Source organism: Oncorhynchus mykiss, chromosome 10, assembly GCF_013265735.2.
Source record: "Oncorhynchus mykiss isolate Arlee chromosome 10, USDA_OmykA_1.1, whole genome shotgun sequence".
NCBI classification, from domain to species: Eukaryota; Metazoa; Chordata; class Actinopteri; order Salmoniformes; family Salmonidae; genus Oncorhynchus; species Oncorhynchus mykiss.
The window spans coordinates 71,767,929-71,785,925 of NC_048574.1; the positions used below are offsets into that span (position 1 = coordinate 71,767,929).

A 17,997-nucleotide genomic window follows, 5' to 3' on the forward strand; every position below is an offset into this window, starting at 1 on the left:
GAAACCGGAAGGTTGTTGAATGAAATCCCTGAGCTGACAAGGTAAAAATCTGTTGTTCTGCCCCTGACCAAGGCAGTTAACCCACTGTTCCTAGGACATCATTGTAAATAAGAATTTGTTCTTAAATGACTTGCCTAGTTAAATAAAAAATACAAGTATCTGTCTCTGCAAATAATTAGTGATACTGATTCACCTGCACCTTCATCAGATGAGCAGAATGGTACTGCTCTGCGCCCCCATCGATTGTGGTGTCCTGTGATAGAAATGGTAGATCAATTAAGAATTAAAAGTGACTCCAACACACACATTCTGCATAATGAAACGTGTTTTAAGAATGTAGCAAAACCAACCGCTTTCATGGGAACCATGTGTTTTATCGGTGTGTACCGTTGTCCAGCCCTTTGTCCACCGATCTCCATGGATGGTTGTCTGCATGGTTGTTTGCTCTGCAAAAACACATTCATGTTTTTAGTACACAAGTATTGATTGTATTACACAGTATGCCTACACATGGACAGACTATATAAAAAAATAAAATAAGTAAATGCATTGAAACCAAAAAAACTTTAGTTTTGGTGATCCTCTCAGCTCTGGCTCATTTTCTCAAGTCCTCTGGTGGGTACAGTCCTAACCCTGGAACATATAGCACCATAGAATGGGTGGAGTTTGGGGCAGGTAGAAGAGTACTGGAAAGGTGTGACTTTCAGGTTACTATAGGCCACAAGTATACAGCAGATCGCCGAATGTCCTCACTTTGATTATGCTGTAAGAACATACTGTAACACCATGACCAGGATCTCTATTCATTTAAGTGAGCAGATTGGGGCTTTCAGGGGGAACAGACAATCTACTGGAGACATTTCAAAAATACTGGTAGACTTTAGAATTTTTGTCATGTCATCCAGGTCAGGATAACCAATTATTTATACAAAGTACTAACCCTGACTCTCGTTTTTTAAGTGTTCATAGGTCTCGGTCTATATATTCCTGGTGGGTTTTTTCACACACAATGCTTATGTTATTTAAACGCTCTTCACACACCATGCTTACTTGAGACCAAAACTAGGGATCAATTGTAAAGTCGTGCAAGTTGGGGGAATTTTCACGCCTACATTAGCCGGGCTATGAAGAGTCTATTCTCCTGCTAATATTTCATCATGGGTGGATGGCTTCTTTTCTATTCCAATGTATTGAATGAATGTATTAATTGCTGTATTTTATCATTTTCATTCTCAAAGGTGAGTTCACAATCTCATTTTCATGTTCATGTTTAAAAAATATTGATATTTTGGAGATGATTTTGTTTTCAAATAACTGAAAATGTGCAGTTTTAATTTGATTAAAGGGAAAAAGGCCTTTCTTGAACATTTTTTTTAACCTTTAAGTAGGCAAGTCAGTTAAGAACAAATTCTTATTTACAATGACAGCCTAGCCTAAGTCTAACTGCCCTGTTCAGGGGCAGAACAACAGATTTGTACCTTGTCAGCTCGGGGATTTGAACTTGCAACCTTCCAGTTACTAGTCCAACACTCTAACCACTAGGCTACCCTGCCGCCCCAACATGGGGTTAAACAATAGGCCCTTTTAATTTTGTCTGGCTTGCCATTTCAAATCAAATTGAATATTTTTTCTCATATAATTTACAGGTCGCTAGGTGTAGGCAAAACCATAAACAAGTAGGTAAACTGTGATATGACTAAAGAGTTAATCAGGGTGATTCTTCCACAAATAGACAGGTATTTTCATCAAGTACAGGAGATGGAATTCCTCACAGGTGTGCCTGGCATGGATTGTGACTCAATCTCATTCCTCGTCAATGCATCATTTTTATTATATTGAACTTGGCAAGTCAGTTAAGAACAAATTCTTATTTTCAATGACAGCCTAGGAACAGTGGGTTAACTGCCTTGCTCAGGGGCAGATCAACAGAATTTTACCTTGTCAGCTCAGCGATTTGATCTTGCAACCTTTCGGTTACTACGCTTTAACCTCTAGGATACCTGCCACCCCATGACTCTCCACATGACTCTCCGACCAATGCCGCCTGACTCTCCGCTAATGACGTGACACTCCGCCAATAATTACATTTAGAGGACTGGAAGATTCTAAATTAATATCTAAGCAACATTTTTTGTTAGGGCAAATCTGATCTGTGAGAATTCTGTGTATTTTTGGGGTGTGCGTGCAGGACAGAGAAATAGCAATTCCTACACTATTGTTCTAAATTCAATCACCTTCTTCAATAGGGGCACAAGGAGAACCAGATGCAGACACAGGAGGCAGATGGTTCGAGCCCAATATATTTATTAACAATCCAAAGGGGGAAGGCAAGATAATAGTCATGGACAAGCAAAAGATCAAAACCAGTTCAGAGATCCAGAGGTACAGACTGGCGGCAGGCTCGAGGTCAGGGCAGACAGAATGGTCAGGCAGGTGGGAATGGAGTCCAGAAAACAGGCAAAGGTCAAAACTGGGAGGACTAGTAGAAGAGAATAGAAAAGTAGGAGCAGGGGAAAAAACACGCTGATTGACTTGAACATACAAGACGTACTGGGACAGAGAGACAGGAAACACAGGGATAAATACACTGGCACAGAGAAACAGGAAACACAGGGATAAATACACTGGCACAGAGAGACAGGAAACACAGGGATAAATACACTGGCACAGAGAAACAGGAAACACAGGTGTAAATACACTGGCACAGAGAAACAGGAAAGACAGGGATAAATACACTGGCACAGAGAGACAGGAAACACAGGGATAAATACACTGGCACAGAGAAACAGGAAACACAGGGATAAATACACTGGCACAGAGAAACAGGAAACACAGGGATAAATACACTGGCACAGAGAAACAGGAAACACAGGTGTAAATACACTGGCACAGAGAAACAGGAAACACAGGGATAAATACACTGGCACAGAGAGAAAGGAAACACAGGGAGAAATACACTGGGACAGAGAAACAGGAAACACAGGGATACATACACTGGCACAGAGAGACAGGAAACACAGGGATAAATACACTGGGACAGAGAGACAGGAAACACAGGGATAAATACACTGGGACAGAGAAACAGGAAACACAGGGATAAATACACTGGCACAGAGAGACAGGAAACACAGGGATAAATACACTGGCACAGAGAGACAGGAAACACAGGGATAAATACACTGGGACAGAGAGACAGGAAACACAGGGATAAATACACTGGGACAGAGAGACAGGAAACACAGGGATAAATACACTGGCACAGAGAGACAGGAAACACAGGGATAAATACACTGGGACAGAGAGACAGGAAACACAGGGATAAATACACTGGCACAGAGAGACAGGAAACACAGGGATAAATACACTGGCACAGAGAAACAGGAAACACAGGGATAAATACACTGGCACAGAGAAACAGGAAACACAGGTGTAAATACACTGGCACAGAGAAACAGGAAACACAGGGATAAATACAGTGGCACAGAGAGACAGGAAACACAGGGATAAATACAGTGCCTTGCGAAAGTATTCGGCCCCCTTGAACTTTGCGACCTTTTGCCACATTTCAGGCTTCAAACATAAAGATATAAAACTGTATTTTTTTGTGAAGAATCAACAACAAGTGGGACACAATCATGAAGTGGAACGACATTTATTGGATATTTCAAACTTTTTTAACAAATCAAAAACTGAACAATTGGGCGTGCAAAATTATTCAGACCCTTTACTTTCAGTGCAGAAAACTCTCTCCAGAAGTTCAGTGAGGATCTCTGAATGATCCAATGTTGACCTAAATGACTAATGATGATAAATACAATCCACCTGTGTGTAATCAAGTTTCCGTATAAATGCACCTGCACTGTGATAGTCTCAGAGGTCCGTCAAAACCGCAGAGAGCATCATGAAGAACAAGGAACACACCAGGCAGGTCCGAGATACTGTTGTGAAGAAGTTTAAAGCCGGATTTGGATACAAAAATATTTCCCAAGCTTTAAACATCCCAAGGAGCACTGTGCAAGCGATAATATTGAAATGGAAGGAGTATCAGACCACTGCAAATCTTCCAAGACCTGGCCGTCCCTCTAAACCTTCAGCTCATACAAGGAGAAGACTGATCAGAGATGCAGCCAAGAGGCCCATGATCACTCTGGATGAACTGCAGAGATCTACAGCTGAGGTGGGAGACTCTGTCCATAGGACAACAATCAGTCGTATATTGCACAAATCTGGCCTTTATGGAAGAGTGGCAAGAAGAAAGCCATTTCTTAAAGATATCCATAAAAAGTGTTGTTTAAAGTTTGCCACAAGCCACTCTGGTCAGATGAAACCAAAATTGAACTTTTTGGCAACAATGCAAAACGTTATGTTTGGCGTAAAAGCAACACAGCTGAACACACCATCCCCACTGTCAAACATGGTGGTGGCAGCATCATGGTTTGGGCCTGCTTTTCTTCAGCAGGGACAGGGAAGATGGTTAAAATTGATGGGAAGATGGATGGAGCCAAATACAGGACCATTCTGGAAGAAAACCTGATGGAGTCTGCAAAAGACCTGAGACTGGGACGGAGATTTGTCTTCCAACAAGACAATGATCCAAAACATAAAGCAAAATCTACAATGGAATGGTTCAAAAATAAACATATCCAGGTGTTAGAATGGCCAAGTCAAAGTCCAGACCTGAATCCAATCGAGAATCTGTGGAAAGAACTGAAAACTGCTGTTCACAAATGCTCTCCATCCAACCTCACTGAGCTCGAGCTGTTTTGCAAGGAGGAATGGGAAAAAATGTCAGTCTCTCGATGTGCAAAACTGATAGAGACATACCCCAAGCGACTTACAGCTGTAATCGCAGCAAAAGGTGGCGCTACAAAGTATTAACTTAAGGGGGCTGAATAATTTTGCACGCCCAATTTTTCAGTTTTTGATTTGTTAAAAAAGTTTGAAATATCCAATAAATGTTGTTCCATTTCATGATTGTGTCCCACTTGTTGTTGATTCTTCACAAAAAAATACAGTTTTATATCTTTATGTTTGAAGCCTGAAATGTGGCCTTTATACAGATGGAGTCACTGTTGATCATGACTCAACAGAGAGAGACCAGCTACAGACCAGTTAAAACAACCTGACTAAAGAGAGAGGCCAGCTACAGTCCAGTTACAACATCCTGACTAAAGAGAGAAACCAGCTACAGACCAGTTACAACAACCTGACTAAAGAGAGAGACCAGCTACAGACCAGTTACAACATCCTGACTAAAGAGAGAGGCCAGCTACAGTCCAGTTACAACATCCTGATTGAATAGAGAGACCAGCTTCAGACCAGTTACAACAACCTGACTGAATAGAGAGACCAGCTTCAGACCAGTTACAACAACCTGACTGAATAGAGAGACCAGCTTCAGACCAGTTACAACAACTTGACTGAATAGAGAGACCAGCTACAGACCAGTTACAACAACCTGACCGAATAGACAGACCAGCTACAGACCAGTTACAATAACCTGACTGAATAGAGAGACCAGCTTCAGACCAGTTACAGCAACCTGACTAAAGCGAGAGACCAGCTAGAGACCAGATACAACAACCTGACTGAATAGAGAGACCAGCTTCAGACCAGTTACAACAACCTGACCGAATAGACAGACCAGCTACAGACCAGTTACAACAACCTGACTGAATAGAGAGACCAGCTTCAGACCAGTTACAGCAACCTGACTGAATAGAGAGACAAGCTTCAGACCAGTTACAATAACCTGACTGAAGAGAGAGACCAGTTAGAGACCAGATACAACAACCTGACTAAAGTAAGAGACCAGCTTCAGACCAGTTACAACAACCTGACTGAATAGAGAGACCAGCTACAGACCAGTTACAGCAAGCTGACTAAAGAGAGATACAAGCTTCAGACCAGTTACAACAACCTGACTGAAGAGAGAGACCAGTTACAGACCAGATACAACAACCTGAATAAATAGAGAGACCAGTTACAGACCAGATACAACAACCTGAATAAAGAAAGAGAGCAGTTACAGACCAGATACAACAACCAGAGGGGAGGGAGGGAGGGAGGGAGGGAGGGAGGGAGGGAGGGAGGGAGGGAGGGAGGGAGGGAGGGAGGGAGAGTTAGAGAGGGAGTGAGGGAGAAGAGAGCGAGGGAGGGGAGAAAGAAGAGAGGGAGGGAGGGGAGAGAAGAGAAAGGGAGCGAGGGGAGAGGTGAGAGAGAAAAGAGAGGGAGGAGGGAGAGAGGTGAGAGAGAAGAGAGAGAGTGAGAGAGAGAGAGGGGGGCAGACCTGGTGATCATAAACAGCATAGAGGAACAGTTGAGAGAGAGAGGGGGGAGAGTGAGAGAGGACAGAGGAAGGGAGGGGGAGAGAGGAGAGAGGGAGGGGAGAGAGGTAAGGGGGAGGGGGAGAGAGGTGAGAGAGAAGAGAGAGAGAAGGAGAGAGGGGAGAGAGAGGGAGAGAGGGGAGAGAGAGTGAGAGAGAGAGAGGGGGGCAGACCTGGTGATCATAAACAGCATAGAGGAACAGTTGAGAGAGAGAGGGGGGAGAGTGAGAGAGGACAGAGGAAGGGAGGGGGAGAGAGGAGAGAGGGAGGGGAGAGAGGTAAGGGGGAGGGGGAGAGAGGTGAGAGAGAAGAGAGAGAGAAGGAGAGAGTGGAGAGGTGAGAGAGAGAGAGAGGTTGACAGTGTTTGAACAAGTATTTTCATCAGTACACTTATATTTGGGAAGTATTTTAAAATATATTCAAAGTGACAGTTTGTCTTCAACCTCCACCTGAGAGTCTGGATTGGTCTGACTGACTCTTTTACTGAGGGTGAGATATTTTACCATTTTACCTTGTGATATGGAGATACAAAACAACAATGATGTATTGCTTCCAATCATATTCATCAAAATGTATGTTTAAAAATAATGAATGTAATTCAATGAGAACTAGAGATGTATTATAGATAGCAGGTAATATTGACACATGAAAATGTAATTGAAAGAGTAAAATAAAAAATGTGTTGATGGTCTTGATAATGGTCTGATCATCTTACAGAGTGTGTCTTTTAAGCTGTGAAAACATAGGACTGTATATAATTGAGGAGGATGTTTTTACCACATTGTCCGACTGTCTGGTTCTCTGTGTTGTTTAGTTACTGGGGGAAAGGACAGCCTGATGATAGAGTGCAGGAGGACTGTGTTGAGATTTACTATGGACGTTCCCCTTAAAGTTCCCCTTTAAATCTTCAGATTAAGATGCCGACAGATTTCTCACCTCTGTCAAACCTTATTGGTCATATCTGTCTTGGTATAGATGGACTCACACATTTTAAACTATGTTTTCTGACTATGGATACAGTGCCTTAAAGCAGGGTTTTCCAAACCCTTATTGGTGAACTTAATGTGTTTTGCACTACACTACACAGCTGATTCAAATAACCAACTCATCATCTAGCTTTGATGATTTGAATCAGCTGTGTAGTGTTGTGGTAAAAAACTAAACGTTCAACCAGAGGAGGCCCTCAGTACAGAGTGTCTGAGTCTGAAGATGACTGCTTTTAAACCTGTTGTAGGTGGGGATTTGTGAAACAGAAACATATCATAGCTGATTATACAATAACATGCCCTGGCTGGTTATACAGTAACATGTCCTGTCTGGTTATACAGTAACATGTCCTGTCTGGTTATACAGTAACATGTCCTGTCTGGTTATACAGTAACATGTCCTGTCTGGTTATACAGTAACATGTCCTGTCTGGTTATACAGTAACATGTCCTGTCTGGTTATACAGTAACATGTCCTGTCTGGTTATACAGTAACATGTCCTGTCTGGTTATACAGTAACATGTCCTGTCTGGTTATACAGTAACATGTCCTGTCTGGTTATACAGTAACATGTCCTGGTTATACAGTAACATGTCCTGGCTGATTATACAGTAACATGTCCTGTCTGGTTATACAGTAACATGTCCTGGCTGGTTATACAGTAACATGTCCTGTCTGGTTATACAGTAACATGTCCTGGCTGGTTATACAGTAACATGTCCTGGTTATACAGTAACATGTCCTGGCTGATTATACAGTAACATGTCCTGGCTGGTTATACAGTAACATGTCCTGGCTGGTTATACAGTAACATGTCCTGGCTGGTTATACAGTAACATGTCCTGGCTGATTATACAATAACATGCCCTGGCTGGTTATACAGTAACATGTCCTGGCTGGTTATACAGTAACATGTCCTGTCTGGTTATACAGTAACATGTCCTGTCTGGTTATACAGTAACATGTCCTGTCTGGTTATACAGTAACATGTCCTGGCTGGTTATACAGTAACATGTCCTGGCTGGTTATACAGTAACATGTCCTGTCTGGTTATACAGTAACATGTCCTGGCTGGTTATACAGTAACATGTCCTGGCTGGTTATACAGTAACATTTCCTGGCTGGTTATACAGTAACATGTCCTGGCTGGTTATACAGTAACATGTCCTGGCTGGTTATACAGTAACATGTCCTGTCTGGTTATACAGTAACATGTCCTGACTGGTTATACAGTAACATGTCCTGTCTGGTTATACAGTAACATGTCCTGTCTGGTTATACAGTAACATGTCCTGTCTGGTTATACAGTAACATGCCCTGTCTGGTTATACAGTAACATGTCCTGTCTGGTTATACAGTAACATGCCCTGGCTGGTTATACAGTAACATGTCCTGTCTGGTTATACAGTAACATGTCCTGTCTGGTTATACAGTAACATGTCCTGTCTGGTTATACAGTAACATGTCATGTCTGGTTATACAGTAACATGTCCTGTCTGGTTATACAGTAACATGTCCTGTCTGGTTATACAGTAACATGTCATAGCTGATTATACAATAACATGCCCTGGCTGGTTATACAGAAACATGTCCTGGCTGGTTATACAGTAACATGTCCTGTCTGGTTATACAGTAACATGTCCTGTCTGGTTATACAGTAACATGTCCTGTCTGGTTATACAGTAACATGTCCTGGCTGGTTATACAGTAACATATCCTGGTTATACAATAACATGCCCTGGCTGGTTATACAGTAACATGTCCTGTCTGGTTATACAGTAACATGTCCTGTCTGGTTATACAGTAACATGTCCTGTCTGGTTATATAGTAACATGTCCTGGCTGGTTATACAGTAACATATCCTGGTTATACAGTAACATGTCATGGCTGGTTATACAGTAACATGCCCTGGCTGGTTATACAGTAACATGTCCTGGCTGGTTATACAGTAACATGTCCTGTCTGGTTATATAGTAACATGTCCTGGCTGGTTATACAGTAACATGTCCTGGCTGGTTATACAGTAACATGTCCTGTCTGGTTATACAGTAACATATCCTGTCTGGTTATACAGTAACATATCCTGGCTGGTTATACAGTAACATGTCCTGGCTGGTTATACAATAACATTCCCTGGCTGGTTATACAGTAACATATCCTGGCTGGTTATACAGTAACATATCCTGTCTGGTTATACAGTAACATGTCATAGCTGGTTATACAGTAACATATCCTGGTTATACAATAAAATGCCCTGGCTGGTTATACAGTAACATGTCCTGTCTGGTTATACAGTAACATATCCTGGCTGGTTATACAGTAACATATCCTGTCTGGTTATACAGTAACATGTCATAGCTGATTATACAATAACATGCCCTGGCTGGTTATACAGTAACATGTCCTGTCTGGTTATACAGTAACATGTCCTGGCTGGTTATACAGTAACATGTCCTGGCTGGTTATACAGTAACATGTCCTGGCTGGTTATACAGTAACATATCCTGGCTGGTTATACAGTAACATGTCCTGGCTGGTTATACAGTAACATGTCCTGTCTGGTTATACAGTAACATGTCCTGTCTGGTTATACAGTAACATGTCCTGGCTGGTTATACAGTAACATGTCCTGGCTGGTTATAAAGTAACATTTCCTGACTGGTTATACAATAACATTCCCTGGCTGGTTATACAGTAACATATCCTGGCTGGTTATACAGTAACATGTCCTGTCTGGTTATACAGTAACATGTCCTGTCTGGTTATACAGTAACATGTCCTGTCTGGTTATACAGTAACATGTCCTGGCTGGTTATACAGTAACATGTCCTGGCTGGTTATACAGTAACATGTCCTGTCTGGTTATACAGTAACATGTCCTGGCTGGTTATACAGTAACATGTCCTGGCTGGTTATACAGTAACATGTCCTGGCTGTTTATACAGTAACATTTCCTGGCTGGTTATACAGTAACATGTCCTGGCTGGTTATACAGTAACATGTCCTGGCTGGTTATACAGTAACATGTCCTGGCTGGTTATGCAGTAACATGTCCTGGCTGGTTATACAGTAACATGTCCTGTCTGGTTATACAGTAACATGTCCTTTCTGGCTATACAGTAACATGTCCTGTTTGGTTATACAGTAACATGTCCTGTCTGGTTATACAGTAACATGTCCTGTCTGGTTATACAGTAACATGTCCTGTCTGGTTATACAGTAACATGTCCTGTCTGGTTATACAGTAACATGCCCTGGCTGGTTATACAGTAACATGTCCTGTCTGGTTATACAGTAACATGTCCTGGCTGGTTATACAGTAACATGTCCTGGCTGGTTATACAGTAACATGTCCTGGCTGGTTATACAGTAACATGTTCTGGCTGGTTATACAGTAACATGCCCTGGCTGGTTATACAGTAACATATCCTGGCTGGTTATACAGTAACATGTCCTGGCTTGTTATACAGTAACATGTCCTGGCTGGTTATACAGTAACATGTCCTGGCTGGTTATACAGTAACATATCCTGGCTGGTTATACAGTAACATGTCCTGGCTGGTTATACAGTAACATGTCCTGGCTGGTTATACAGTAACATGTCCTGGCTGGTTATACAGTAACATGTCCTGGCTGGTTATACAGTAACATGTCCTGGCTGGATATAGAGTAACATATCCTGGCTGGTTATACAGTAACATGTCCTGGCTGGTTATACAGTAACATGTCCTGGCTGGTTATACAGTAACATATCATCCTCCAAGCACCAGGCCTCCTGTAGGTCTCCCCAGCCTGGTGGGTCCTGTGGCAGCCCCACTAACCAGGCTGTCTCTCCGTCTCCTCCCTCCAGGTCCTCCCGGCTATCCTGAGCAGCCAGAGCTTCCCGTCTGTCCTGAGCTGCCAGAGCCGCCCGTCTGTCCTGAGCTGCCAGAGCCGCCCGTCTGTCCTGAGCTGCCAGAGCCGCCCGTCTGTCCTGAGCTGCCAGAGCCGCCCGTCTGTCCTGAGCTGCCAGAGCCGCCCGTCTGTCCTGAGCCGCCAGAGCTTCCCGTCTGTCCTGAGCTGCCAGAGCCGCTCGTCAGTCAGGAGCTGTCACGTTCTGACCTTAGTTCCTTTGTTATGTCTTTGTTTTAGTTTGGTCAGGGCGTGAGTTGGGGTGGGTAGTCCATGTTCTTTTTTCTATGTTGTGTTTATGTGATTGGCCTGGTATGGTTCTCAATCAGGGAAAGGTGTCGTTCATTGTCTCTGATTGAGAATGGTACTTAGGTAACCTTTTCCCACCTGTGTTTTGTGGGTGACTATGTTCTGTTTAGTATTTTCTGCACCTTTCAGGACTGTTTCGGTATGATTACCTTTCTGTCTGACTCCTAATAGTAATATCTAATGGTAAAACTCTGGAACAAGTTATTCCTTTTATCCTCAGAATCTGTGATTTCTCTGTTATCTACACAGTATAAACACAGAGTTACTAGGTAAAACACCAGGTAAATAGGCCTAATAACCAGCACTTCTTACAACTAGGTGATAATCAATGAACTTGGACACAAACTCACAGTAGACAGACAGGCCTATGATCCCAGCCAGTTGAACACACAGCAGCCCCAGAAACACTGCAGCAACTAGGAAGGGTCTCTTCACTGAGCTATCGGGCTCTGTGGACACATACAAGAGACTTTAATGTTTTGTGTGTGTGTGTGTGTGTGTGTGTGTGTGTGTGTGTGTGTGTGTGTGTGTGTGTGTGTGTGTGTGTGTGTGTGTGTGTGTGTGTGTGTGTCTGTGTGTGTGTGTGTGTGAGAGAGAGAGAGAATAAAGGAGGAAGTTGTGTGCGTCTGTGTTACTTGAGTGCTGGCCTCCTGGTCCATTATTAGGAGCAGTGTGTGCTGTCTCTTCTCTCTTGGTGCTGGTCTAACCGTCTCTCAGGGTGTCTGCACTGACATAGATATCCACAATCCTCTCCTCCATCTCACCTGTCAAACTTGACCTTCTTGTTCATTTCTGGCTCAGCATAGATGACCTTTGACATCTTTAACAATAACTGGGTCTTTCTTTCTATGTAGGTCTACCATACATGAAGTCTCTGCTTCTAGAATTCATGTGGTGGTCTTCCAACATGGCCACCAGGAGGCGTCGTACTTCAACTGCAGGCCCTCTATACGTTAAGTCTCTGCTTCTTGTGATGTCTCTGTCTCTGAGTCATCTGTGTGTCTCTGTCTGTGTGACTACTGTAGGTGTTAACTCTAGGGAAGTATCAACAAAATGTCACGGGTAGTTGTGGCTATGCTAATACAACAAAATAGAACAAGTTTGCATACTGTGTCTGTGCTTGTGTGCATGTGCGCATGTCTCTACATGTTCATCTTGTCCAGAGTATATCTCAACACAGTCCTCCTGTCCAGGGAATGGGACTTGCTATTTGTGATGATGGACAGGACACTATGATACCAGGAAGATATAGATCATAGAGGGGAAGTGGAGAACAAAGACTAGTTGTTAACATATATTAAATATCATATGTAACAGTGCCAAGATAATTCAGGGAGTTTCCAGAACTCCTCCTTCCTTTCACCTTTCTGCTGATTTGGACCCTCTGTTTACTCCCAAATATACATCAACATGTTCAGGAGATCCAGGACTACAAACATGGGTCATTATAATGTCCAGACAATAGATTTTTCACCACAAGATTACACCAAGTGGATATTGAGGGTGGGTATGCTTAACCAGTGAGGATCAACCTGATTGGTTGAGGAGTTTTTGAGTGACAGCTGGTTGAACCACTGGAAATATCCACTTCCATTCCCTCTTTTGGGACCCATATAAGGTAACAACAGTCCAATATGAGCATTTGATATTGTGCTCATATGTAACTTGACAACAAAGACTGACTGTTAAATATTATTAAGTAACATTGTTTGATATCTCTACTACACTCATTGATTGGTGATACAGTCACCTCCTTCCTATACAGTGTATGTAATGGTGGTTTGGTACTGTAGAGAATGTCATCACCAGGCCTGAATTGGAGCATGTAAATATCTGTAGAATATATTTTAATTGAATATTATGTAAATGCACAAAGTCAAATGTACTGAATTAATGTTGAATGAAGCTACAAGAAGCAAATTAAGACTTTTATTAAAATGATACCACAAAGAAATACAACAATACGTATGTGTGTGTGCGTTTGTGTACGTGCATTCATGTGTTTGAGCGCATGTCTGAATGAGGGTGTGTGATGGTGTGTGTGTGTCTGTGAGAGAGAAAGAGACAGACAGAGAGAATGAGAGAGAATGAAGGAGGAAGTTGTGTGCACTGTAAGCTAATGTATGTGTTACAGTATGTTGTCATGGTGATGTTAAAGCGATTTCTCACAAATCCAGTTGAGTTTGATGCCACATGATATGTCATACCATGCCTCCAGAGGACTCTGATTGTTACGTATCTGAACATAGTCCTCCTCACCATATTCTGGTTTGCCATCACCATTATCAGGCTGATTTGGAGACCAGTACCTACAGGGTTAAAAACAGTCAGATATCATGGTTAATATCAGTACCTACAGGGTTAACAACAGTCAGATATCGTGGTTAATATCAGTACCTACAGGGTTAACAACAGTCAGATATCATGGTCAATACCAGTACCTACAGGGTTAAAAACAGTCAGATATCATGGTTAATACCAGTACCTACAGGGTTAACAACAGTCAGATATCATGGTTAATACCAGTACCTACAGGGATAAAAACAGTCAGATATCATGGTTAATACCAGTACCTACAGGGTTAAAAACAGTCAGATATCATGGTTAATACCAGTACCTACAGGGTTAACAACAGTCAGATATCATGGTTAATACCAGTACCTACAGGGTTAATAACAGTCAGATATCATGGTTAATACCAGTACCTACAGGGTTAATAACAGTGGTTAATGGTAAATACCAGTACCTACAGGGTTAACAACAGTCAGATATCATGGTTAATACCAGTACCTACAGGGTTAAAACAGTCAGATATCATGGTTAATACCAGTACCTACAGAGTTAAAACAGTCAGATATCATGGTTAATACCAGTACCTACAGGGTTAAAAATCATCAGATATCATGGTAAATACTAGTACCTACAGGGTTAAAAACAGTCAGATATCATGGTTAATACCAGTACCTACAGGGTTAAATTCAACTTTGTTGACTGCTACCATCAATAACAATAACCTGTATAGATAAACGTTGAATGAACTGATAATTGGCCCCTTATGGTCAGAGTAGTTATCATCTCTTAGTCTGTGGTCAGTGTTGGTCCACCAGTTGAGTATGAAGAACCTAGAGTATGAACAACACAGAGAATCGGTCCTTCTCCTTACACTGTGGTCAGTGTTATTATAACAGTAGTGTATTACCTTGGGTTGGTCAGTGTTATTATAACAGTAATATATTACCTTGGGTTGGTCAGTGTTATTAGAGCAGTAGTATATTACATTGGGGTGGTCAGTGTTATTATAACAGTAGTATATTACCTTGGGTTGGTCAGTGTTATTAGAGCAGTAGTATATTACCTTTGGGGGGTCAGTGTTATTAGAGCAGTAGTATATTACCTTGGGGTGGTCAGTGTTATTATAACAGTAGTGTATTACCTTGGGTTGGTCAGTGTTATTATAACAGTAATATATTACCTTGGGTTGGTCAGTGTTATTAGAGCAGTAGTATATTACCTTGGGGTGGTCAGTGTTATTATAACAGTAATATATTACCTTGGGTTGGTCAGTGTTATTATAACAGTAGTATATTACCTTGGGTTGGTCAGTGTTATTATAACAGTAATATATTACCTTGGGTTGGTCAGTGTTATTATAACAGTAGTGTATTACCTTGGGTTGGTCAGTGTTATTATAACAGTAATATATTACCTTGGGTTGGTCAGTGTTATTATAGCAGTAGTATATTACCTTGGGGTGGTCAGTGGGGTGCCGTCCACCCATCTCCAGGTCGCCTCAGTAACAGAGTCAGTCAGACCAATCCATACTCTCTTCTTGAGTTTGAAGAGAAACTCCTGTTGTTGAGAAAGATAAATAAATATGCATATACCCCTTGCACACTCATATCTTCTCTCTCGCTCTCTCTCCCCTCTCACTCTCTCGCTCTCTCTCTCACTCACCTGTTCCTTATCGCTGTTTATGATCACCAGGTCTGCTCCTCTCTCCAGACAGTCCTCTCTGCTCTCCTTCCAGGTTTTAGTCTCAGAAGACAGGAAGTACCAACTGGATTCAAACTTCTGCCAGCCTTCAGGACAGGTTTGTTCTACGAGATGAAATCATGAATTTCCTGAATCTTACCACACTGGATACTTAATGAAAGAATACAGACACACGATAAGGTGTGAGGGATTAATGTTAATAAGTTACTGTAGGTTTACTCACTGAGATTGGTAGACCTCCCACTAAGAAAATCTCTCTCAGTCTGTAGCTGGTCTCTATCTTTAGTCAGGTTGTTGTAACTGGACTGTAGCTGGTCTCTCTCTTTAGTCAGGTTGTTGTAACTGGACTGTAGCTGGTCTCTCTCTTTAGTCAGGTTGTTGTAACTGGTCTGTAGCTGGTCTCTCTCTTTAGTCAGGTTGTTGTAACTGGTCTGTAGCTGGTCTCTCTCCTTAGTCAGGTTGTTGTAACTGGTCTGTAGCTGGTCTATCTCTTTAGTCAGGATGTTGTAACTGGACTGTAGCTGGTGACCAATGTCTCCATCTGTAAAAGGGAACAGTTTATCAAACATGTAACTAAAACACCATTAATGAGTAAGTATGATTAAGTAGCCTACTTAAGTCTCAGTAAAAACATACTAAACTTACAGTAGACAGACAGGCCTATGATCCCAGCCAGTAGGAGAACACACAGCAGCCCCAGACACACTGCAGCAACTCCAGAGGGTCTCTCCCACCACTGAACATGTACTGAATCACAAATGATTAAAGATCTTTGGTAATGTGTTTTACTGTTTCATCCAGGATTGAGACAAATAAAGCTAGAGTACTACAGGTTATCTCACCTGTAGTGTATTGTGCGTGTTATTTGTTTGTGTGTGTGTGTGTGTGTATGTGTGTGTATGTGTGTGTATGTGTGTGTGTGTTTGTGCAATCTTACCTGAAACAACAACTCCATCTCTTGGACTGGACTTGAAGGCTCTTACGTTGGAATAATTTTGGTCATCAATGTCTGTGTTCTTCACTGCATCAGGCTCATTGTCTTCAAATCTATCTGAGATTTCATTGACTCCCTCTGACATCTTTAAACACTTGTGGTCAGATACAGTAACTTCTACTTCTAACCTCAACTCTAATGTACGTCTGTACCTGTGTCTTCTCCCTGCACTGTCCTACGTCTGTGTGACTTTAGGTAGTGAAACTCTATAAGTCAACCACAATGGATTAGAAACACTGGCAACCATGTGACCCAGCCTTAGTGTGATAAGATACTACATGATATGACTCCCACCAGCCTTAGTGTGATAATATAACACATGATATGACTCCTACCAGCCTTAGTGTGATAATATAATACATGATATGACTCCCACCAGCCTTAGTGTGATAATATAATACATGATATGACTCCCACCAGCCTTAGTGTGATAATATAATACATGATATGACTCCCACCAGCCTTAGTTTGATAATATAATACATGATATGACTCCCACCAGCCTTAGTGTGATAATATAATACATGATATGACTCCCACCAGCCTTAGTGTGATAATATAATACATGATATGACTCCCACCAGCCTTAGTGTGATAATATAATACATGATATGACTCCCACCACCCTTAGTTTGATAATATAATACATGATATGACTCCCACCAGTCTTAGTGTGATAATATAATACATGATATGACTCCCACCAGTCTTAGTTTGATAATATAATACATGATATGACTCCCACCAGTCTTAGTTTGATAATATAATACATGATATGACTCCCACCAGCCTTAGTGTGATAATATAATACATGATATGACTCCCACCAGCCTTAGTGTGATAATATAATACATGATATGACTCCCACCAGTCTTAGTGTGATAATATAATACATGATATGACTCCTACCAGCCTTAGTGTGATAATATAATACATGATATGACTCCCACCAGCCTTAGTTTGATAATATAATACATGATATGACTCCCACCAGCCTTAGTGTGATAATATAATACATGATATGACTCCCACCAGCCTTAGTTTGATAATATAATACATGATATGACTCCCACCAGCCTTAGTTTGATAATATAATACATGATATGACTCCCACCAGCCTTGATAATATAATACATGATATGACTCCCACCAGTCTTAGTGTGATAATATAATACATGATATGACTCCCACCAGCCTTGATAATATAATACATGATATGACTCCCACCAGTCTTAGTTTGATAATATAATACATTATATGACTCCCACCAGCCTTAGTCTGATAATATACTACATGATATGACTCCCACCAGCCTTAGTGTGATAATATAATACATGATATGACTCCCACCAGCCTTAGTGTGATAATATAATACATGATATGACTCCCACCAGCCTTAGTGTGATAATATAATACATGATATGACTCCCACCAGCCTTAGTTTGATAATATAATACATGATATGACTCCCACCAGCCTTAGTGTGATAATATAAT

General features: G+C 41.6%; 1 protein-coding gene across 1 annotated transcript; it reads right to left on the reverse strand.

Moving 5' to 3' along the window:
• Nucleotides 1-12,656: 12,656 nt before the first annotated feature.
• Nucleotides 12,657-16,402, reverse strand: LOC118966648 (C-type lectin domain family 4 member M-like). Its single transcript, XM_036989383.1, has 5 exons — nt 15,731-16,402; nt 15,469-15,611; nt 15,260-15,363; nt 13,722-13,823; nt 12,657-12,744 (listed from the first exon to the last, which is right to left on the reverse strand). Exons 1-5 carry the CDS (start codon nt 16,074-16,076, stop codon nt 12,657-12,659), a joined length of 783 nt encoding a protein of 260 aa, XP_036845278.1. The 5' UTR covers nt 16,077-16,402.
• Nucleotides 16,403-17,997: the final 1,595 nt, after the last annotated feature.

Bases quoted from the DNA above. Each gene is read 5' to 3' on its own strand.
- LOC118966648 (XM_036989383.1), bottom strand. From the start codon at position 16,076: ATGTTTGATAAACTGTTCCCTTTTACAGATGGAGACATTGGTCACCAG. The intron at 15,364-15,468 runs GTGAGTGAGAGA...TCTCAACAACAG, and splicing joins TAAACAGCGATAAGGAACAG to GAGTTTCTCTTCAAACTCAA. The intron at 13,824-15,259 runs GTAATATACTAC...TTAACCCTGTAG, and splicing joins ACCCCACTGACCACCCCAAG to GTACTGGTCTCCAAATCAGC.